The 24,123-nt window shown below is 41.0% G+C and overlaps 1 protein-coding gene across 1 annotated transcript; it reads right to left on the bottom strand.

Annotated features, from left to right (window-relative positions):
* Positions 1 to 333: 333 nt before the first annotated feature.
* METAP1 (methionyl aminopeptidase 1) lies at positions 334 to 24,123 on the bottom strand. The gene is made up of 11 exons (XM_063135175.1): positions 23,954 to 24,123; positions 19,120 to 19,171; positions 16,983 to 17,095; positions 13,759 to 13,819; positions 12,722 to 12,813; positions 12,514 to 12,597; positions 11,113 to 11,251; positions 9,003 to 9,134; positions 7,688 to 7,831; positions 5,894 to 5,959; positions 334 to 1,868 (listed from the first exon to the last, which is right to left on the bottom strand). The coding sequence occupies exons 1-11, from the start codon at positions 24,065 to 24,067 to the stop codon at positions 1,705 to 1,707; spliced, it is 1,161 nt and encodes a 386-aa protein (XP_062991245.1). The 5' UTR covers positions 24,068 to 24,123; the 3' UTR covers positions 334 to 1,704.

Here is a 24,123-nt window from a genome sequence, read left to right as displayed (position 1 = left end):
CTTCTATATCTGACAAGATATCAGACATTGAGCAGAAATGTGCACATTATGCCCATGATTTTATGACCTGATTTATCATCACTGGTTTACTATTTCTGCACTCCAACATTGTAAGAATAAAGCAGGCATTAGATTTGAAAGTGTGGTTGGGAGGGGGGAATCAATTTCACTAGAGAATGCAGGGTTAGGACAGCTATAGGGCAACAAAACTAATTCTCCCTTTACATCAACAGCAATAGTATCTTCCAAATTTGTATTACAAAGTAATTGTTGAGAAAAGTGGAGGTGGGGAATTACACCATTACCCATGCTGGATCTAATCTAAGGACTGTTCAGACTGGACTAGAAAGTTCCAATCTTCGCTTCTTTCAAGTGCATTCTTTGCCTAAAACCATTTGCTTTTGATGAAACATCACAGTGGCTAGCTGGGATGTTACCGCTTTTGTTCAAAATGCCCCCCCCCCCAAAAAAAAATTCCAGCAAAAAAGCCAGATGTTACAGCTGCATCAAGGAACATGTAGCAGTTTCTTTTTTGTAGACCAATTCCAATGATCATTAGTGAAAGCTTTCTCCTCCAATCTGTAGTGAAGTTGTTTGGGGTCATCACAGATTGAAAGTATATATATAACAGAGTGGCGATCGAAACACAGCCTTAAGTCCAGCTCCTGACAGTAACATGCCACAAATTCTAAAATATCATTTGTAGTGTCATGGTGCAACCATGCTGATTTTAAGTGGTCCCCTGGTAGACAGCAACTTGAGCATGGTGACACACACAAACAAAGCTACCATAGACTGAAAAGAAGCTCAAAAGTGGACTGTGAAAGATCAGCCTCATTTCTTTGGGACAAGCCCATCATCAGAACACACATATATATGGGAGAACTCTCCATATTTCAATTTTGTTGCCTATTTCAACCCTAAAAAAAGTTTCTACAAGTGAACACTTCGAACATTATTGGCTGCATTTTGGTAAAAGCTTGAACCAGACGTAATCTCAGTAATTTTCTCCCTCCCTCACAGACGAAGAACCACCACTAGCAATTGTCAGCCAAAGAGAAACAGGCCCAGTAGTTAATAGGTAGCTTTTATACTTCCATAGAGTTACACAACAGAGGCAACCAGAGGGAAAAACAGAGCAAAACTCTGAATGTAGGCACGGTACTAGGTAACACTTTCTAGTACCTAATTCCACCCCTAAAATATAAACCGATGAAAACCTGGCCCACTAAAACCGTCTTTTCAGCAACAGTTAAGCAGGGATTGCCTTTGAAACAAGAAAATGTTAAAATCTCAGGTGACACTTGTAAAAGTAGGAAGGCTTGTTTTCCAAAGTCTTGCATTCACCATGAAAAAGTTATCCTTACATTTGCCAGCTGATAACTGGTAGTGACTGAACCACCTGAAGCCCAGCTGGGGGAGGGGGGGATAATAAAGGGGCACCATAAGGTCAACTGATATTTTTAAATAGATTCAAACAATGTTGGGGTACAGGAGAGCAGAGAAAATCTCTAAAACCTCTTTCCTTTTCAATCCTTTGCATCAGGGCTCATCCAAGTCATATAAATGCAAGGTTGCATCTCTCTTACCTACAGTCAACAAGAAGGAAACAGGTGATAAAATCCCCCTTTAGCCTGTACTTTAGTAAAAATGCATAGTACAGAGTCAAGAGATGCTTGGTTCAGGCCTCTCAGTTGGCCTACACTAGCACTGGGTCATGAAGTGAGGGCGAATGCTATCCAACCGCCGGGTTAAGATGTCACAACCAGTATCCGTGACCAAAAGTGTGTGTTCAAACTGAGCAGACCGCTTGCCGTCTCGTGTCACTGCCGTCCAGCCATCAGGCCAGGTTTCATCTTGCCACCCACCTATTGAAAACAATGCAAGAGAGTAAGACTCATTACTGGAATACTACTTTTTAAAAATTTAAAAAAAGTAACGGAAAAGTTTGCACTACTATCAACACCATTCAGCCTTTTACTTGTATGCACATGCCCCCACTGCTATGCATTTTCATCCCTGCTTCCCCCATCCACTTCCACCTTTGTCTTCCCTCTAAGCCACTTGACAAAAAGCTCCTCCTGATGGCTCCTCCTTCCTTCTGCAATCCTTGGGACTCCATCCCTTGGGAATCCCACTGAATGTTCTGCTAGGGTACAAGCCAGTTTTTCTTTCTCCAGATCCTATGACTGGGTGAAAAGCAAATCTATATTGCGCCCTTAATACACACACACACACACACACACACACACACACACTCTTTCCATTTCACTTCTATTAACCACTAGTTGGACTGTTCAAGTAACTGTGAGACTCACCAGCCATAATTTGGCTTTCTTTGGTATAATTCCTTGCTGTCAGTACAAAACAGGAATATGCCTTGTGCTTACTAAATCAGATTAAAGATTCCCAGGAGACATCTACATTTTATGTATGCAAGAATTGAGCAACATAATCTCGAGTGCTTGAACGGGCAAGACTACAGCTCTAATAGAGTCATACAACAGGATATTTTGGCAGATCAAAATGGATGTTAAGACCAAAGAAGGATGCTGAAGAATGAACTAAACATCCAGTTCCTATTGATCTCTCTTCTCATTCTCTGCAAGCCACATTGCACCAGTTTATTGTTCGAGTAGCAAACTGGAAACGAATAGCTAGCCATATCTATACCAAGAGGTAGTGGATGAGGTTTGTAGATGGTGGGGGCAATTTTTTTCTTTTGCTCATGCATATCACGCAACACTTCAATAGTTGACAGGGCGCACATATACAACATACACGTACAGTTTTATTGTGTGTATGCACACTTGAGTAAACAGTATGCCAACAAAAGCCCCTTCACTGACACTTCAATGCATTAATCTGCCACTCATCTAGCAAATGACACACTTCTTGCCTCATTATCACACTAGATCTAATATCCTTTTTGTTTTTGTTTATATTTTTGTAAATAAAGTTATGCACAATGAGGCCAAGCTGCAACATACCTTTGGGATTGTTACATTCCAGACAAGATGAAGAAGGGATCTCTCCCTACATTATGACTCAAGGCTACAGTATAGGTATGAACTTAACATGTATCGAACCTGGTATCAATGACCTCAATTTCCCTAAGTAAGCTGTATTATGCTACTTTGATCAGGGTTATTGAAATTATACCAGTGAAGTACTTTGAACACTCAGAAACCGTATATAAATACTATTATTATTTCCCATACTGATTACCAATTTCCATATTGCCCAAAGATGAAGTCTCTCCTATAAAACAAATATAAGACCATACAGACACATTCCTACTGGACTTCAATAAATAACTTCTAAACTGTGCATACATTCCTTAAAGATGTGACTATGCAGCCTCCAACCTACCCTACCCTCATAGCTGCCCCCAAACTTCACAGATACAGCAGTCCAGTTTTTATTTATATAAAAAATATCGCCTTCTGTCCTTTCTGCTGGGAAAAAAATGTCTATAGACTTTTTATTGAAATCAGTCTATTACCCTACCTTAATCACAGAAACATGAACTTGGTTTCTGACTCTGAAGTTATTTCTGGAGATGCCCCTCCCACCAATCCACAGTATTTTACACAATACCAAACTATTAAAAACTTCTAGGCTGCTTTCTTTAATCTCCTAGGAGGTTAATGCTGACTCTACGCCAATCCTAAAGGGTGACAACCCTAGTGCAGAACTGCACGAATGTATACTTTAAGAACAGTCATGCTTTTTTTAATCCATCAAGAAAAAAAATATGACTTAACACTTCAGATCCTTACACAGACATGTAGCTAGAACACTGGGTGACCTTAAACCAGTCACTATCTCGCAGCTTAACCACAGGGTAAAGGTGGAGGAAGGGAGGGGGACACCAGGGTACAGATTTGAACATAAAAGCCTACTATGCCAGGCCTATTTTTTTTTACACCAACTGAGCCTGTTAGAGGAACCAAGCTTCTTGCAAAGAGAGGGGGAATCTGCTCTTTAGAATTGTGCCTTTTCTTCCTAATATGGAAATTGGTTCCTATATGCCCTTGCTCTAATAGAGAAAAGTCAGCCGAATGGAAGGATGCGATACTGGCCTGTATCTGAAGAGCCAGTTTCACACAAGGCTCACTGGCTTTATGTGACTGGCTGAATATTCCCTTACACCTGCTGGTAGCTTCAGCAGCAATTGACTGAAAACGCTGCCAACTGCCTGAAAAAAGGCCCCAAAAGTAAAACTAATAATTTGGTCCTCTCTATGCTGAGAAACCTGGAGTAAGGGGCCCTTGTCATACAAGTCTCCAATGTGCAGGCACCTCCTCCTTGCCCTGACAGCATCGGAGAAGTCTGAAAGGTAAGCCATCTTGAGACCAGAATTCTCAGGCATGAGAGAGAAGCAATGGGTCTGGACAACCAAAAGAAAGCCAGAATTAATTAGTGGCTTATCCAAGGTAACACTAATCAATGTAATGCAATTAAACGTTTAAGTGCATTTTCTTTTTCTGCTTTTTTCTCTGGGGGCAGGTGGCTAGGTCCCATTTGGCTATATGAAAGAGCCTCTGCCATCTATACCATGTCTATAGTAATCTGTTTGTTTGCAGTTGTTTACTTGAGGAGCAATCCTATGCATGTTCAGAAAGGGGGGCGGAGTCTTACAACTTCCCAGCATTCCTCAGCCAGCTGGCTGGGGAACGCTGGGAAGTTATAAGAGTTTTTTCTGTCTAAACATGCATACGATTGTGCTCTTAAACAATAAAATGGTGCAATGTAGCTTGCAAGGAAATCCTTTTAGGGTAGATTTCAAATAATTTGATTACTGGAAGCATAATTACTATAATCCACCATAAAACCTTGGAGTACAGAAGGCTGCAAAATTTAAAAGCATAACCAAGTGTGACACTACTAGAGTGATCCTTCGGCTTTATCTGGCCACATTAACGAATACAAATTCTCCTTTTCTTCCCTGATTGTCTTAACAAGTGTGAGACATAGCTCCCCTCCCCACCCCATAACTCAAAATCTGTTTAGCTTTAAGATACTTTTGCCAGTTTTCCAAGGCCTTAGAAAGCATATATCTATGTTTTTTACCCTGGTGTGTTTCCCTGTGTAGCCAGTACAGCCTACTTATATTCAACGTCTGCATCTTTGCTTGCTTCTATTACTCAGATCTTATATAAAAGACACACAAACACACACACACAGTATCTTATAACCAGAAATATCAAAGGAATCAAACATATGTCAGTGCACTTAATTTGCATGATTTATGCCGACTATAAAAGAAAAGCTTATCGGCCAGAGGAGTTAGGTACAATCTGTACTGTGACAGATTGCTTCCCAGAAGATCTGGGAGTAGGGACTATCTCCTTCATTTTGATAAGATATGTATTACTCAACTTTAAGATGGGGGGTAACCTAAATCTATCAAAATGGCTGAAAACTCTCTGGAATTTAACAGTTATACAAAAAATTGCGGATTAGGTAAAAGGTTGAGAAAACAAGGTCCACCTCAGATCCTTTTAAAGTAAAGTAATGGCATTTTAGTTCTGTTGATAGTTTGGAAGATGAGACTTGAAAGTGTTGGAAATATTGTCTGAAAACTCAGGAAGATAGCTTGGGTGGTTTTGGCATGAAGTAGACACAATCCTGAATACAATACTTGGTATCCACATGAACAAGATGTAATGCCAGCAACCAGTCTTAAACGTAGCACTGGCAAAGACATTATGCAGTCAGGCTTAGATTTTCCCCAGTAGCAAATATGCTATTTTAGTCAACAAGGTATGTGTGATCCAGAGGATTAGGAAACACATGCACAGTTATGGTTCCTAAGAGGAGCCCAGGCAAATTCATTTCAAGGAATGGCTGGAATCAGAATCCTTTAGATCCATAGTTACATAATTACCTTCACAGATCATTGGTTCTATTGTAAACGCGTGACCAGGCTTCATTACCCCAACAGCTTTATTTTCTGAAAAGAAAGTAGGATAAAAAGTTATCAAGAGTTGTGGATGGAGTTTTCCAGGGAGTTGGGGAGAAGCAGGAAAATACAAGGTAGTACAAGGGAAGCTTAATGGTAGTTGTATGCATCCTAAAAGCATGCTAACTGGAATTAGTCTCAGTATTCCATAAGAGTTGGACAGAGAGGACTGTGGCTGGGTTCAGGTATAGCACCAAAATCATGGTTTGTGCCAACCATAGTTTAGAACCCACACCATAGTTTAACCTTCCAGTGGGCAGGACATAGTTTGTCTGCTTTTGTCTCCCATCTGCTCCGTTTCATAACTTCACTCCCATATCATCCCCTCCCCATGGTACAAAAGCCTTTAAACCCATGGCTTCATATCCTCACATGGTTGGAACCAATTAGCCATGGTTCCTAGTTTGGATCCAATGATAAACTATGGTTAATTGCAGCTTCCCAGCTTGTTTCTCCATTTGGGATGACACAACTCAAGAAAGCAAAGTGGTTGCATGTGAGTGCAGAAGGCATGACCGTATCTGAGATCTGAACATTTGAATGCACCCCTTAAAGCAAACCATGATCCCGTATTACATCTGGATCCAGCCTGCATCACACAGCTACAGCGATGTCCAAGAAGAGAAACATGGATTCTATACAGGAGAACAGAGCTAGTTTTGTAATGTTTTTCAGTGTGCCTATAATGAGAAGAAATGACTCACTAGAAAAAATATAATGCTAGGGAAAGCAGAAGGAAAAGAGGAACGCCAAACAGGAGATGGATTGACTCCATAAGGGAAGATACAGACATGAAGTTAAAAGGTCTGAAAAGGGTGATTTACAACAGATGCAAATGGAGGTCCCTGATTCATAGGGTCACCATAAGTTTTAGTCAATTTGAAAGGACATAACTAACTAACCAATATAAACAGGTATAAATATGCCCAAAGTTTAAGGTCTGCATCAGAGACACCTCTGGCATATGAAAGCAGGCAGGCAGCAACTAAGGAAATGATGCCCTATTTGTGGAACTGTCCTTCTCCAACAGGTAAGGCAGGTACCAACCTGTTCTTAAAGGCTTTTAAAGTTTTGTAATTCCATTAGTTTATTCCCATTGTTTTTAATTCCAACAATACTGTTTAAATTAGCCCTCTTCTGCTTTTAAGTTTTTAGGGTCCTTAGTTGTTATTTTTTAAAGAACTTGATTATTTATTCTTCTGCTGCTTTTATTTTTGAACTGTTGATTTCAGCATACCACTCTGAATATATGTTATAGGTGGTTGTTTTTTTAAAATTAGCTGCCTTATCCCAGGTCAGGCCTTTAACCTATCACAAAACCGTTACTTTGATTGACTGGCAGCAACACTTTAGCGTTTGAGACAGAGGTCTTCCACAGCACTGTTACCTTAGATCATTTTCTAAGTGGAGACAGAAGCAAAGAGTGCTGATGTGAAGATGTAAAATACACATATTTATGCTGAAAATGGCTGCACACCCATCTATCATAGTGATGGTGGGAGAAAACTCACTTTGCTGTCATATCAGCCTGGTTTGCACTTTACACCCTTTCTAATATGCAACTGCTATCTCAGCGAAACACATTCAGAAAGCCCTTTATGTTCACAACTGACAAGCCGTGGGAATAAGTTACATTAGTTGGGGGAAACACATGGAATTGTTAATTCTTATTGATTACCAGCAGCACTCTGATAAACAGCAGACACTGCACATACTTACTGGCATAATGTGGCACATTGGGAGCGGTGTGGAAAAGCTTATGAATCCCATGCCCACAGTAGCTGCGAACTACTGAAAATCCATTGGCTTGAGCATGTTTCTGTATAATATTTCCCAACTCTCTATATCGAACACCAGGTTTTACTGCAAGATAAGGTACAGGTTCTTTTACTAAGAGGGACATAAATAGTATCATCATCTACTTAATGAAGGCAAAGGTCTTGATCTGCATTTGTACTCGGCACAAGAGCCACATGTACACCATCCCACAAAGGACATCACAGAAGGGAGCTCAGAACTCATGACCAGAAAAGAGGAAGTATTCAAATTATGACACACAGAAAGTCACATTGGAACTTCTAGAGGATGGAAAGACTGGGCATTTGCCAGGGTCTCAAGTCCAGCAGAGGGCCCAATGTCCTAACAATACTACTATTTACGCTTTGCACAGAGAAACTAAGAAAATCAGATGCCGCTGAAGAGAATTCTAAATTTGAATATCCTTCATCTTCCACATGAAAGGGGCCACGCTAAGGGTGCTGTGCTGAAGGCCCCCCCCCAAAAAAAACAAATCCTGGGGGCAGCACTGATTAACCATGTAATGCTTCAGCCCCTGGCAATTCCATGAATAGCTTCTAGTCATATTCATCCTCAGAAAAAAAGTTCTGTTGTTTAATCCCAATGTTAGGCAATAAAACATTATGTGCTCACGTGGTTGTCTTTTTTAAAAAAGGGAGCCTGGCAAATGCCAAACATTTCATGGGAAGAAGTTCTGGCCATCAGTTCAGCATATATATTTTTATGCAGTCAACTGTCAAAGCTCACTGACTGGTCTTTTGAGAATTTGAAACACAACCCATAAATTAAAACAAAAAACAAAAAACTTAGCATGCCTAGAGCACATATTAAGTTTCATAGTTTACCTCCAAGCACCTCTGCTCATTTGTCACCCACCAACATTGGGCAAGGACACAAATCTAGCAAGATAATAAACAGATTGTGGCTGTCAGATGCCCAGCAAGAAATCCCAGACTTGATGTTTAGTCAATTTTAAACTGTAACTTCCACAAAAGGTTCAATTCAAGAGTGGGTATTCAAGCTATTTATCCTTCCAAGCAAGCCTTCCAATGCCATTGAATGGAATAAAATTATAGCCTTCCACAGCAAGTTGGCACAAAAACATTATCTTGGATTAAGACAGGATCCATAATGGGAGCAGTGCCCAATGTTGTTGGCATTCTGTTACTTATGTGACAGAGATACAATGTGGAACAAAAACGAGAACTGAAAGCTATGGGTTCTAGCAAGTCCTTACCTGCATCAATTGCTTGCATTAGGCACTCATACGTGGTCTGGACTAGTCTCTTTCCACCCTCATCAACGTCTCCAACATAAAATGTCTCATTAAGATCCCCGTGATAGCCATTACGATAAACAGTAATGTCCACTGTAAAGAACAAGAAAAAAAAGGCACATTGCATTTCCCACATTCTGTGTTTGTAGTCCTAATATGAGAATAATATAATGAACTTTACAATATAAACACATAGCAGTAATACACCATAAAGCCAGCCAGCACAGAGAAGAAAAGCTGTATCAAATGGTTACCCGAGCAAAATGGAGTTGATTATAATAGTAACAGCACAACAATTTCATGCTGTGGAAGGAAGGGTGCACTTTAAAACAAGAATACCAAATTGTGGCCAATTAAACCTAAACTTTTCAGAGCAACATCTCGATTGTGGCATATGTGAACTATAAGAGGTAATGTGGAGGAGATCCTACCTTGAGGCAGGTGGACTTCAACTGTCAATTTTTAGATGCCTTCCAGCATTATCCTGTGATTCTGTTCTCTTTGAGAAAATGGTTTCAACAGCAGTATCGAGGACAGGAACAGCCATAGTGCAATGGTAGATCACTTGCTTTCATGCAAAGTGTTCCAGGTCCAATCCCTGCCACCTCTAGTTAAAAAAAAAAAGTATTTCTAGGTGATAGGACTGGGAAAGGCCTCTTTCAGGAATTAACAAACCTAGGTTTAATTGGCCACAATTTGGTATGTGTGCATCAAGTTTGCCATTGCCGTACTACAAAGCAATACTGTGTAAGACCTGAACTCAATGACCTAGTTCACACAAAACCAGGAGCCACCATGGGAGAATTTTCATCTGAGGTTTCTTGTTGCAGCTTCCATTTTGAAAATTTGGTTTGTGTGTGCCGTAGCTTCCCGTGACATGCAAACCCGGCAAGGGTGGGTTGTTGGGGTGGTTGATAAGCCACCCAAATCCCATGGGCTGTTTTAAGGTTGCAGATGGCTTGTCAACCGCCCCAACAACCCACCCCCAGCACGGCGCCCCAGCACCAAGCCCTGAATATTCAAAATGGTGACCACCACTGCCAAGAGAAGCCCCGTGGGGAAATTCATCTATGGTAGCTCATCGTTAGGTGCGAACTGGGCCACAGTAACCTAAGTCATTGTGCTTGAGGGCACGACTCAGGAGGGGTTTGTAGGGTCTAACCAACTCACTCCAGAATAGTATTGGAATAAATGATAATTTATTCTAAGGTGATTTCAGAAGATCATCCCCATCTAAGAGGCTGATCCGAAGGAAGTGCAGCAAGGCATAGACCAAGCACTTGAAAAGTAAGGGCACTTGGCAAGGAGCTAACGAAGAAGGCCAAGAATTATATTTTGCTAAGCAGACTTTAGTGACAAAAGGTGCACTGCTGCAAAGTCAACAGCACCCATGGGCTCTCTGGCTTCTATATGTTGGGCATTCCTAAACACACACCCCTTTACTTTCTCTGCACCCATTTTTCGACCACTACATCAGCATTAGCACGGGTGCATAACTGTACCGGCCACAGCAGCGATCAATGCCCTTGAACCCAGAGGCAATCTAGTATATTCATTTGTGGCTTTTATTACATAGGTGCAATTATTGCTTTAGTCAAGCCTAAGCCATTAACTATTGGAACAGCATATCTTAGCATTGTTTTCATAATAACTATTGGAGAATATATCCATGAGGGAAAGTGCCAGTAGTCCCCAACCCTTTAGAGTCAGTGGGCATATTTGGAATTTTGATAGTGTCATGGGTGCTCTCACAAAATGGCTGCAATGTGGGTGCTTTGCCCATTCATAACATGGCTGCCATGGTGGACATGGCTGAATACAGAACACAAAACCACTCTTTTGAACCCAAATAAAGATTACAACGGAGGTCAGCCCTTAGCTTTGCAGTAAGGCAGCATCCCGGTTTAAAAAAACTCCAAGGTCAACTGATATTTTTATATATACATGAAGCTTAGTATACCAAGGAGAAAAGATGGAGCTATAAAGTATCTATTTAGAAGTCCTGTCAAATGCCAATATTCTTCCAAATATGACTATGGTTTTAGAAAGATACGAAAATCATTTTTCCTACCATTAACAATATCACCCTCTTGTAAGCGTCGCCTGTCTGGAATTCCATGGCAGATCACTTCATTCACTGACGTACAGCAAGACTTAGGAAAATTATAATAATTCAGCGGTGATGGATAGCAATTTCTGGCAATGCACGCCTAAAAGATAATTTGAAATATCCATATTACCTTAAAATAGTTAGAAGAATGGTCTCAAGAAATTCTTCGAATCACTGCCTAATTATCTGGAAATGTGATCCACCTAAAGCAATACTGCTTATCTCCACATCAATGTCTATAGACTGCTGGTAACTTTCTTCTGGATCAAGTATTTCACTGTTGTGTTAAGCTTTAGAATCACATAAAAGGATTTTTAACAGAAGTTCTGTGAAATGTCGGTTTGTTCCCCTAAACTATATGAACAGCTATTCCACTCATATACATCTCACATGTTTTCACATAGTATTCAAGAATTCGTCTGTGATCCCAAGAGAACTGTCTACTATGGGCTGTCAATGAAGTGGGTTTAAGGGACTAAGCTGTGAATCAGGGAGTTCCTGATCCAAGTCTACCCTCTCCATAAATTCAAGGCACGTTAAGGCTCTCAGTATCAGCCCTCCCTGCTGCAGAATGGGGAAGGGCCATAGCTCAGTGACAAGAGCACATGCTTTGTATTCAGAAGGTCCCAGGTTCAATACCTGGCATCTTCAGTTAAGAGGATCAGACAGAAAATGATGTGAGAGAGCTCTGCCTGAGACCCCGGAAAACTGCTGTCAGTCCAAATAGATGATTCTAGGCTGGATGAACAAACAGTCTGACCTGGTAGACTGACACCTGGTAGACCTGGTGTCAGATGTTAAATACTGGAGTAATACTGATCTATCTTATAACTGTATTTAAAGAATTTATATGCAGCACCATATAAAAAAAGGTGGGCTTTTCTCTAAATTCTCTCATAGTTCCAGGCCAGCTTAATTCTGCAACATGCAGGTCAGAAACATTGCTAAAATCATTTCTATAAAAACCTACTACTATTTTCATGATGAAGAGGGAGGGAAAGACACTTTACAGCTTCTGTCAAATGTGCAGAGTGGTACGTGGGGCAGCAGAATATGGCGGTGTATAAGTACTGGCAACTCCTACACAAGTTGTTTACAGAACAAGCCCTGTGAGTAAGGTGGTGACAAAGAGGGGGGAAATTAAATACTAGTTAAAAACTGGACTAGGGGAAAGTCAGATTAGAAGTATGGAAACAGATGACGTTGGAGAACCTTCAGCACTCTTACACTTGTGTCGTTTTCAGAAATGAATTTGATAGACTAATGTTACATATACATAAGATGGGCATTAGTAAATACATGATCTAGATGCAAAAGATATGGCAACGACAAAAATCCAGAACCTCAGTGGAGTATCCTTACTAGATGAACAGCGTGGTCTATTTCTTCAGTAGTTACACCTGCCTTCACCATCATGGCAGCAACATCTAATACTTCTCTAGCAAGCTGCAAGACAGAAATAATTCATTAAAACATACACTTTTCACAGTATAACCGTCCTTGCATGATTCTTTTTTTCTTCTCTCATTTAGATTTTTGGGGATTTCAACAGTTTGCAATATTGACTTACCCTACACACTACTCGCATCCCTTCTATATCCTCTGAAGAAAGAATCTTTATCTGAGAAGTTCCTTTAAGGGCCTGTTCTGATTCAGACATACCTAGAGGGAAACAATCTGAACTATTATCTATTTAAAATGAATTTTAGTTGTAAATATGTGCTTCCTGCACTAACTGTGACAACGTAATTGAAACCGTTCTTTTCAGGAGAAATGCTAAATAGTAAAAACAAAAAGGCAAAACTAAACACAACCTGAGTATGGCAGCATCAATATTTAACCTTGCCATGCTTACAATCCCATGGTAAAAATAAAAGTCTAAGTCACCCTTTGATAGATTCCGACCATCATGTGCATCATCATTTTAAAACTTCCCCCAATTATTCTTATTCAGGGCCAAATTTTTGTAAACCGCCCAGAGATCTTCGGCTATGGGGCGGTATATAAAAGTAATAAATAAATAAAATTAATAAACGTAATAAATAAAATTAAACGTTCGTCCAATCCAAATTGGGGCCACATTTGCTTACACTAAAGTATAAATAATACAATCAGGCACAGTTCTGCTGTGCGTGATTGGACAATTTTGCCCTCCGAAATAGGATACTTGACAGGGTTATCCAGCAAGACACTGTGGTGGAAGCATCGTACCCTGAAAGTTTGTTAACCAATACAGCAGGGCTGGTCAACTTGTGTCCCTCCAGATGTTTTGGCTTACATCTCTCATGATTTCTCATCACTGGCTATGCTGGCCAGAGCTGATGGATGTTGTCAGCCAAAACATCTGGAGGGCCACCTCTGCAATAGAAGCACAGAGCCAAAGCTAGATTTGAAGATTCAAAACCCACCTATGCTTGAAAATGTCACTGGGACTCACTTGTTACTTAATGCTTTTTGATGCCTTAATTACCAAACTAATCGGTCACCAAAAAGCTGCATAATGCACCAATCATTTGATAGTCCCATCCAGAACGAAATAAAATAGTTAATATGGCCTATATCATATACAAGCTTAACAACTGTAAATTGTACTAAGTCTGTAATTACCTAGGGGGTGATCAGCATAATCCGGCCTTTGAATATAACTCGGCACAGGCCTTGTTGGCATCTAAATAAAGCACAATTAATATTTTTTTATTGGACCGTATTTATACTTCCAGCCTTCAAGCATAAATAACAATGGCTTAAAAACAGAGAACTATAAAATTGGTACATTCAAGACAAGTGAAAGCATTTACTAAAATCTTCAGGTCTCAGTTATCAGACATAGGCCCAAATATGAGACGACATCTGAACAAATCACACTCAAAAACCCAGGGTTAGAAGGTACATTGGACGTCATGTAGTCCAATCCTCTGCTCAGTACAGGCTCTGCAATACAGGATGTAGCCATACCAGTCCTGTTAGATGGCCACCTCTGTTTAAATACCTCCAGCAAAAAATCCACAGTCTATTCCACTGCTGAACAGCCCTCACTGTTAGGACGTTTCTCCTAACGTTTAGCTGAAAACCAATCTCTTCAACTTCCAACCACTGGTTCTAGTCTTGCCCCCTGGAGCAACAGAAAACAAGTCTGTTCTATCTTCTGCATGACAGCCTTTCCAATATCTGAAGGCTGCTATCATGTATCCCCTCAACCTTATCTTCTCCATGCTAAACATGCCCAGCTCTTCCACACATTGCTCATAGAACTTGGTTTCAAGACTCCTCACCATCATGATTACTCTTCTTTGGACAAGCTCCAGTTTGCCAAAGTCCTTCCTAAAATGTGGTGCCCAGAACTGGACACAATACTCCAAATGCTGCCTGAATAATGCAAAATAGAACGGAACCACTAAGATTGCATTAGGCTTTTTTTTGCAGGTGCACTGTACTGCTGGCTCATATTCAGCTTGTAATCCACTAAGACACCTAGGTTTGGGCTATAATGAGTCTTCAAGTGAAAGAGCTCTACACTTGGCAAGCAACTACCAAGAACAACTGCCTGTGTATTCTTGAAGTGTGAATTTGGCTCTTGTATGTTATAGGCAAGATAATATCCAGTATTCTATGGCCCCTCAGACAGTGATTTGGGCCTACAGGATTGGCTCCGTAAATTATAGTTAAGAGGGATGACAGATCATGTTCTGCATACAGAAAAGTCTTAGGTTTAATTCCTGGCATCTATTTTTTTAAGAGTTAGGAGGTGATATGAAAGGACCTTTTCTGCCTGAGACCTGAAGAGCTGCTGCCAGTCAAAGTAGACAATACTGGGCTAGATAGTGAAATAGTTTGACCTGAAGTAAGGCAGCTTTTTAAGTTCTTAAAAAAGCTTAACTATGGTGTCATGTGCGGTAATAATGGACAAACCAGAAATAGGAAACACAGTTTATTACATTTATATCCCGCCTTTTCCCCTCTAAGGAACCCAAAGTAGTGTACATAATCCTCCTCCTCTCCATTTTATCCTAACAACAACCCTGTGAGGTAGGTTGGGCTGAGTGTCTGTGACTGCCCCAAAGTCCCCCAGTGAGCTTCCATGGCAGAGTGGGGACTAGAACCCAGATCTCCCAACCCCCAGTCCAACACTTTAGCCACTACACCACACAGTTTGAAGTGGGTTTGGAAACCACAATTTATGCCAGCCTTCCCGAACATGGTGTCCTCCAGATGTTGTGACTTCAACTCCCATCAGGCCCATCTAGCATGACCAGTCTTCAGTAATCCTGGGAGACTTCATCTAAAACATCTGGAGGGCATGAGGCAGGGAAAGGTTAGTTTATGCTAACTGTGGTTTGACAAGCCACAGCTACAGCTCTGTCTCCAGAGGCCTGAGCACCATAGAAACAGATGGAAGACAAAAGCAGCAGCTCTAGTTCATGGTTGGCTGAGTAGATGGAAGATTAAGCTCTAAACCATGGTGTGGCTGTTCATTTGAAGCTCAAGCCATGGCTATGATTCTAAACAAAGACGACTGTGGTCTAATATTATGTCTCAACTGAGTAAATCCCCCCCATTTATTTCCAAGTAAAGAAATCGTAGGTGGAAACCACTTTTGGGGAAATGCACAATTTATAGTGCTTTGTATCTTTCATCACATATATTACAGCAAGGATTACGCTTTATGGCCAATCATTTCTTCAAAGGCTGTGACACCATAAGCCTGTTCAGACAACACACTAAGTCACAGTTAGGCCACTAACCCTTTTGCAGCAAATGGTTAGTGAGTGTGTTTAAACCGTGGTGATGTAGCTACCATGATTAGGAATAGTTCAAACAACACACTAAGTCATGGTTCACATGACATGCTAAGCTCAAAATGCTTAACCACTGTGGCTTAGCATGTCTTCTGAACAAGGTCCATATGAGCTACATCTACTATTACTGGCAGAGGTTGAAAACTCCTCTATCACATACTATTCAGCAGTATCTGAACAGAGCTGAATTACTCCCTGTTAACTCTGAGTGTGACCCACATATATACTTTCAACAAGCTTTCCAGTTCTTTTAATTACAGTTATGTAGAGCTATATCCCAAGTTTGGCTCCATTCCTCATTCTCTAACACACACCTCAGCTACATATGCCAAATCCCGTACCACACGTTGAGGATCTCCATACTAGAAATCCAATAGTCGTTGCAATATATGATAGTATCTCACCTGGAGTGCAATAGGAAGCTAACACGGCCTAAAGAAATTGTAAATGAGCCAAAACGTTTGCTTCCAGAACAGAACAAATTAGCAGAGTTCTCAGAAGGGAGCTCCGCTGACCTGTCCCATACCAAAATGACCATTTCGGCATTTTTCCAAGTGGCTCTAGGAAGCGCGATCTTCCTGTTGAGCCAGCAGTGGGTCTGGCAGCATTAGATACTGCCGTCTTACTTGTTGACATCAAATTTCTCTGCTGCTTAGTGATATATGCTCATTCATTTCTAGGCTGAAAAATACTTGTGGGTTGGGGAATGGAACTTGTGATCAAGCCTATTATTTAATATCCAGGTAAAATAGATTTATGACCATCTATTTCCTTTCACTTGTTCACCTTCAGCAGAATTAATTTACGCTGTAATACTAGCTTGTAATTTGATACTTACAATTTTCTACCCTATACATTGTTCCAGAATACTTAACAACTAGAACTGTTCTGCTGTGCAAGTGTCTTGTAAAATCATACTTACATGACCATTTTCTCCAAGTGAGAGGCTTAATGGCTAACGATTTTCTTTGCTGTGCTTTGGCTGCTAGAAAGACTTAAAAGTGATACATCACTTCAGTTATTTCAGCTACTTACCAGTGGATAATGCGGCCTGAGTTTACCAGTATATCGATAGCCACCCCAGGGATCTGTGTTAATGTCACCATCTACAGTCCAGGCAGAAACTTCCCTCTTAGCTTTCTCATCCTCTATAAAACAAAAGCAAAATTACAATGCTATTGTGATAACCAGCCACCAGCATCAAAAAGCTGATTACATATTTGTTTATCTTGATTTGACAGTTTCTCATCTTTTTGGTGGAAGATAATATGCCTTCTGACCATACTTGCCTTTGCCTTACAATTCAGATCTGGTCCCATCTATATTGTTTTTCTTTAAAGACTCTTAGAGAAATTTGACTACAATACAAAAGATATAAACAACTTATCCTAGATTGTAAAGAGGGGAGTCAAAAGATGTCAGAACCAAAACCCAGACCAAATCCTCTACCACCCACTCTTGTGGCCAAAGGGAACAGTCTTTGGACCATTCGTTGAACATCTTTGGCTTCTGCCAGTGCTTCTGTGCCTTTAACATTCTTCTAATGGTAGCTCAAGTATTTATAAGCAGCTCCAAATGCAGTGCAGGACAGCAACTGTTTAAGAAACAAAAGTTCAAAGTCTTGTATGCTCGCGTACACACACAGATTGTATTGTACCCAACGCTGAAAAAGATCCAAAGCACAAAGTTACTTCTCCTTTTTTACTCTACAGTAATCACAAGGTTCCCAATCTGGATCAGAACCCTAGTGTGGGAGAGATGGGAGCTTTAACCATTTCCCCCTTGTCAGTGTGCTGGTCTGGATGGGGGAGGGGGACCGTGCTTGCAAATATATTGCCAAATAGCAATTAATTTGCTTTAATGAGTCATTGGAAATATAAATTGCAGGTGCAGGATCCTTTCTACAGCAGTGGGAAAGAGTTAAAAGCCCCTTTATTCCCCAATCTGGATCAGGGTCCTGCAGTTACTCCAGAGAAGCCTTCCCCAACTTTGTGCCCTCCAAGCATGTTCCAGAGTAAAAACAAAGAAAAAAAGATAAGAGCTGCTAATCATTACCCAAGGAAGACTTGAAAACCAAACAAACTTTTTAGAGAAGAGACAAAAGCATCAAATCTTTGTCCTGGCTCTACCACTTCAGACTATAGGTGTGGGCTCACGTGCAACTGAATGATCCTCAATACCCCCGCAAAATTAATTAATTAATTAAAAGTTTCTGCACTTAGAAAAATGAACATGACAGGGAGAAGCCTGGGCTGGCTATAATCCGTCTTTCTGTCATTAAGTTTCTTTTGCGAGGGAATGTTTTTGTATGGAGGAGCATTGAGTCACATGCAAGCCCACAGCTGAAGTGGTACAGCCCAAACCCAGCTTCACCACTTCAGTGAGAACTAGGCCAGAATGATTATGGATTTGGAAAGGACTACCTAACAGAGTAACAACCTCCTTCACAATGGCCTGAAGTTGCCACCAATAAAACTGGATGTCAAGTCAACAGTTAGTTATGTGCCTTCAAGTCGGCTTTGACTTATGGTGAACCTGTGAGTCAGTGACCTCCATTCGTATCTGTTGTTAACTACCCAATTCAGATCATGTAACTTCATGTCCGTATCTTCCTTTATGGAGTCAATCCATATCTTGTATGATCTTCCTCTTTTCCTTCTACCTTCTGTTTTTACCAGCATTATTTCCTTTTCTAATGAGTCATTTCTTCTCATTATATGTCCAAAGTGTGATAGCTTCAATTTCAACATTTTCACTTCTAGTGAGAGTTCTGGCTTAATTTGTTCTAGAACCCACTTATTTGCCTTTTTCGCAGTCCATGGTCTCCGTGAAACTCTCCTCCAATACCACATTTCAAAGGAATTGATCTTCCGCCTATCCGCTTTTTTCATTGTACAACTTTCGCATCCATTCATGGAGAGTGGAAATACCGTGACCTGAATAATCCTGGCTTTGGTTTCCAATATTATATCTTTACTTTTAAGGATTTTCCCAATATCTCTCATAGCCACCCTTCCCAATCCTAACCTTCTCCTGATTTCTTGGCTGTTGTCTCCATTTTGTTTAATAACATTGCCAAGGTATTGATAATCCTTGACTAATTCGATTTCATTATCAGTTTTAAAATTCATGTCAACAACAGAATGAGAAAGGTAAAAAAGTATTTGCTTACTTGCTTTCTTGTGTAGCAACTTGTGAGTAGCCCAGCTTCCCTTAAAACATTCCTAAACAAAGGGAAAAGGAATAAAGTTAACTATGCTTTGAAGCAGGCTAACTCCCATTTGGATAAAATAGTTCTGCAAGCTATACAATGTATGCTGCAAAAGGACAATCATGCCAAATCTAGTTCAGTCCCAATGTCTTAACTGGATTATTTTCTATTGCTGATATTGCCCAACAGGCATTGTACATTTTAAGCATATCGATAATGAGCACATATCTTTTTTCTCATGAAATTTTATTGGTATATTTGAAATAAAATTACGAAAAGATTGGAAGAAGACACATAATAATAAAACTAGAGCACTAAAAACAAAGAAATTAACTCATTATAAATCTTAGTCTATCCCCAATATGCTTGGGGAACAGCTACAGTAAAACAGCCTTTTTAAGGGGTTTGTGTGAGTGTGTGTTGTTTTGTTTGTGCATCATGCTTAATTTTGATCTTAGATCTGAAATCATGGAGTCACTTCATATTTTACATGGCAATGGAGTTTACTCTGGCTCCACAGACATTTGCAGGTATGGGTGGACACATTCTTAAACTGCACAGCAGATATGTGCCACAGGACCACAGGGCACTATGGATTAAGGAAGAATAGCTCCACAGCAGAAGGATCATAGGAACATGGGAAGCTGCCTTATACAGTGTCTGACCATTGGTTCATCTAGCCCAGTATTGTTGACACTGACTGGCAGCAGCTCTCCAGGGTTTCAGGAAGATTCTTTCCTAGATACCAGGCATTGAACCTGGGACCTTCTGTATGGGAAACATGTGCCTTACCACTGAACTACCGCCTCTCTGTGGCACAGGCAATAACATTCATACCAATCCTCTGTGTTTTCCATTATCACATGATAGAATCACAGAACCGTAGAATTGGAAGGGGCCCATAAGGCCATCAAGTCTAACCTCCTGTTCAATTTCCCCCAGACTGCATCTGTTTCTTTGCACAACCCTCTCGTTTCAGAAGCCCACCTGAGCCTGGAACACTCACTACAAAAGCCAAATCTAGCACCAACATCAAGTCGGCAGTCCTGTTTCCTATATGTTTACAGTTCCAACACCTACTTCTTGCTCTTTCGAATATGTGTTCAGATTGCACATGAAACCATGTTGAATCATCCAAACATGTTCCCCAATGTAACTACATCAAGAGAAAACATGACTGTTTTGTCACCAGCACGCAGCCATGTCATGGTGGAATTAACCTTCTTTCCCTACTCTTAACATTAAAAAGTACATTCTCTTTTACCAGTGAGCGCTGGTCCAATGGAAGTCACTATTATACAACTCTACATTTCTCTACTTTGGTGCAAGTGAAGAAGAGAGTACCCAGTGCACATACAACCCACAGTATTTGTTTGGGAGCACGTGGGAGTGAGCAAGAATACTAACTTGCAACTACTTCCACTGCTCTAAACAACCTAGGGATGCCCCATGTCTGGGTTGTTCTCTGTGACATGTGAACTTGGAACTCTGGGTAATTGAGGGTCAAACAACCCAGGGTTTCATCCCAAGAACAAACAATGGGTTCAACACTGGGTTGTCTCTCCTTCAACAACCCAGAGTTCTGAGTTCGCATGTTATTGAGAACAATCCAGTTTACTGCAGTGGAAACAGGCTCCCAATCAACATGGGAACTAGATCCTAAGAATCCCATGAATTATGTGTAAGTTGATCAATTCACTATTAGCTGCTTCTTTTGTCCATCTCTTTTTGGTCCAAATGTAAACTAATTGCCAGTTTGAAAGTTAACTGTTTAATATTGGCCTCCCCAAGCCCCAGGGCGAGAGGAATCCCCATGTTATCTGTGGGTACCTCCTCAAGCCCTAGGGCGAGAGGAATTCCCATGTTATCTCTGATAAGAAATAACAATGTACCACCCACCCTCCATTTATGCTATAAAGGTTTCCACTTCTGCCTCCACAACATTAAACTCTGATTATATCCTATAACCCTATGAAACCCCATAACCACAACATTAAATCTTTTTACAAGCATCTGATTAGCCCATTCACTCAGTTTCTGGATCCCCCCCCGCCCTGTATTTTCAAACACAGCCTTTGTTACTTTGGCCAACAGGTGGAATGTTGAAGGCTGGCCATTGATCATGTGGTTGATTTTTTTTAGTCTCTGAACTAATGATTGGAGAACAGAGTGGCCTCAGACAATAAAGAAGCTGGCCATTCCTGATCTTAATCACAGTATACTACAATAAGACAGGAGGATTTTACAAAAATGCCTAACAGACACAAATTTCAAGTTTTGCTTCCTTTTTTATGGTGAGGGATGCTGAACACATGCGTTGCATGCAGAATAGTCTAAAGTATCAATCCTTGGTATCTCCAATTTTGAGGATCAGCAGATGATGGGAAAGACGTCTGCCTGAAACCCTGAAAAACCTCTGCCAATCAACGTAGGCCAGGGATAGTCAACCTGGTGCCTTCCAAATGTTCTGGACTACAACTCTCACCATTGGCCATGCTGGCTGGGGCTTATGGAAGTTGTGATTCAAGATCTGGAGGACACCAAATTGCCTTCCCTTGGCTTAGACAAGATGGGCATATAGGAATAAAGTATCTTCCTGTGTCCCAGAATTCTTGCCCTATTAACATTGTTCTACACATTACACTTTTTTAGTTTTGTTTCTGGGTGAAGAATTTTTTATTTTTTATTAATATGTATTTAACATAGATTCTTATCATCTGTTTGCTGTACTATAGTTAACTGTAAGTAAAGACTGTTTGGTTGATTACTTGGGACTTTGAAACTGGAATTTCAAGAACCAAGTCATAGCAGTTCACTTTTTAGGACTCTCTTCATTCAAGGATAGAACAATATTGGAAATGAAGATACAGAAATAGGTGGAAGCAATTTTAATACAATTATGGCCCCAAAAATTAAGTAGTCAGCTTATGGCTCCAAGGCTCAAATATTTATCTCTTCTTAAATACTGTTTTATATTACCTCTTGGTATATTTGTAATTATACACACCCACACATAATACAAGGCACAACATTCTGAGAAGAGCTTTTACAACCTTGTATTTTTGAGCACTTAAAAACAATGAGAATTCCATATACTTGCCATTTGAAAACTAAATTATTTCCATGCATTCTACATTTCTTTAAAATAATAACTATTATTGTGGTAATTATCCCTAAATTCCTGAAATTCCCACATAAGGAAATATAGTCTACAGACATTGAGCTACACCAGATTTTAGCTTGTCAATTTACATTCTTTCCAAGACGTTTTGCTTAAAGGAACTAAAAACTGCAAAGCCAGCTATGTAGGAATGTAACCAGGAAGAGAGTTGTGTCTGTCAGACCTTCAAAGCAAACAAATCTACATTATATATTATAAATAACACTATAAAATCAAACACCTCTCAATGTATTAAGCCATTTTGAAATATTGGTTGAGGGTTTCTGCTCAGCTGATTTGGAAGAAAAATGAAATACCCTGAGACAGATGCCATGGACATAAGACCAGTATAAAAGTAAGATATACCTTGTTTCTGCCTCATATATGGCAGAAATGGGTAGGTTTCTAAAAAAAGAAAGAAAAAAAGGTGCCACAATTCAAACTTTAGTGAAAACCAAATCAGAGGGTGGAATCTGTAGTTACTGAGTACTCCACACATGCTCAGAGTTGCCCTTCTTGGTTAAGAATATGTTGGAAGACCAGGACCAGCTGAAGTGACAAAATTAAAACAGTTCCAGGACTGAAGCCTGGTTCTGAACAAGTCCTGAGCAAAAACCTGTTATGAATACACAGTACCTCTAAAACAGAATTCTCTACACTGTTTTTAGAGGAAAGACTCCTGCAAAATTACTCTGCAATAAACTAAAATGCCTGGGAGTACCAAAACAATCCCTTGTAGACAGATTGGGAAAGCATAGCCATGCCCAACCCCTTTCTCTCTGAAAATGCCCTGCAAATCTTGATGACAGAGCTGAAACAAATAGATAAAACAGCTGTTGCGCATGGAAACACAGAATGCTAGGCACACAAAAGGAGGACCGCTTCAGCATTTCTCTGGCCTGCTTATAGTAGTAGTAGCAGCAGCAGCAATACCTTCCCCTGGTTCAGATTTTTCACCACTGTGATGCAAGCCTAAACACACTCTTTTTCACCTTATAATTTCGGCCTGTTTTTGAAAAACAAAAACCCCAGAACCACAACAAAAGGAATTACTCGAGATAAGGGAACCTATAAAAAGCAAAACAGGAGGAGGAGGAAAGGGGCGTTTTGTGGCTTTAGTCCATTTCTCAGGAAAATGCGCACACAAGAGGAAGAAAAGGAGGCAAACTTGGGGAGGGAGGGAAGGAGAGAGCCCTACTTGTGCACTGGGGGAGGGGGGAGAGCAGAAGGCTGCAATCCCAAGCAAAGCCGACTCGAGAGTAAGTCCCTTCGAGCTGAGTAGCACTTCCTTCCAAGTAAAACGTGCTCAACTTGCAAGAGGAGAGGCCCAGCCTCAGCAACCCCTCACACGCCCTGAGTCACACCTGCCTTGTAGCAGCAGCCGCCGCCGCCGCCGCCGCCGCCGAGGAAGCCTCGGAGCCATTGCAAAATTAAAATTAAAAATCCCCCACAGAGCTGCCCAGAGAACAGAAGGGGGAGTAGAAAGGCAGACAGGGACTTCGCCGACCACGCCAGAGCCGGGGAACATAGCCGAGGAGGAATACAGCCTGCAGCAGGGGCGATGGGAGCCTGGCTGGAGGCTCCCGAAGAAGGAAGCTGGCGGCGAAAGGGCGCCCCAGGGTCGGCCGGGCTTACCTGCGAGCAGAAGTAGGAGCCCTGGATGCCCAGCTTGATGCAGGTTGGGCACTGCAGCTTGGCTTCGCTGCTGCACCCCGCCGTCTCGCACACTCGGGGCTCCACGGCCGCCATGCTGCTTGCTGTTGCCGCCGCCACAGGAGCGACCCAGGCAGGCGGCAGCAACCGGG

Source organism: Elgaria multicarinata, chromosome 10 (assembly GCF_023053635.1).
Source record: "Elgaria multicarinata webbii isolate HBS135686 ecotype San Diego chromosome 10, rElgMul1.1.pri, whole genome shotgun sequence".
In the NCBI taxonomy this organism is placed as follows: domain Eukaryota; kingdom Metazoa; phylum Chordata; class Lepidosauria; order Squamata; family Anguidae; genus Elgaria; species Elgaria multicarinata.
This window is presented reverse-complemented; position numbering and strand designations above follow the sequence as displayed.

Coding starts and splice junctions, on each gene's coding strand:
- METAP1 (XM_063135175.1), bottom strand. CDS start 24,067: ATGGCGGCCGTGGAGCCCCGAGTGTGCGAGACGGCGGGGTGCAGCAGC. Junction 17,096..19,119: donor GTTGCTACACAAGAAAGCAA/GTAAGCAAATAC, acceptor TTTGTTTTATAG/AGGATGAGAAAGCTAAGAGG. Junction 9,135..11,112: donor AGAGGGTGATATTGTTAATG/GTAGGAAAAATG, acceptor TGTTCTTTACAG/TGGACATTACTGTTTATCGT.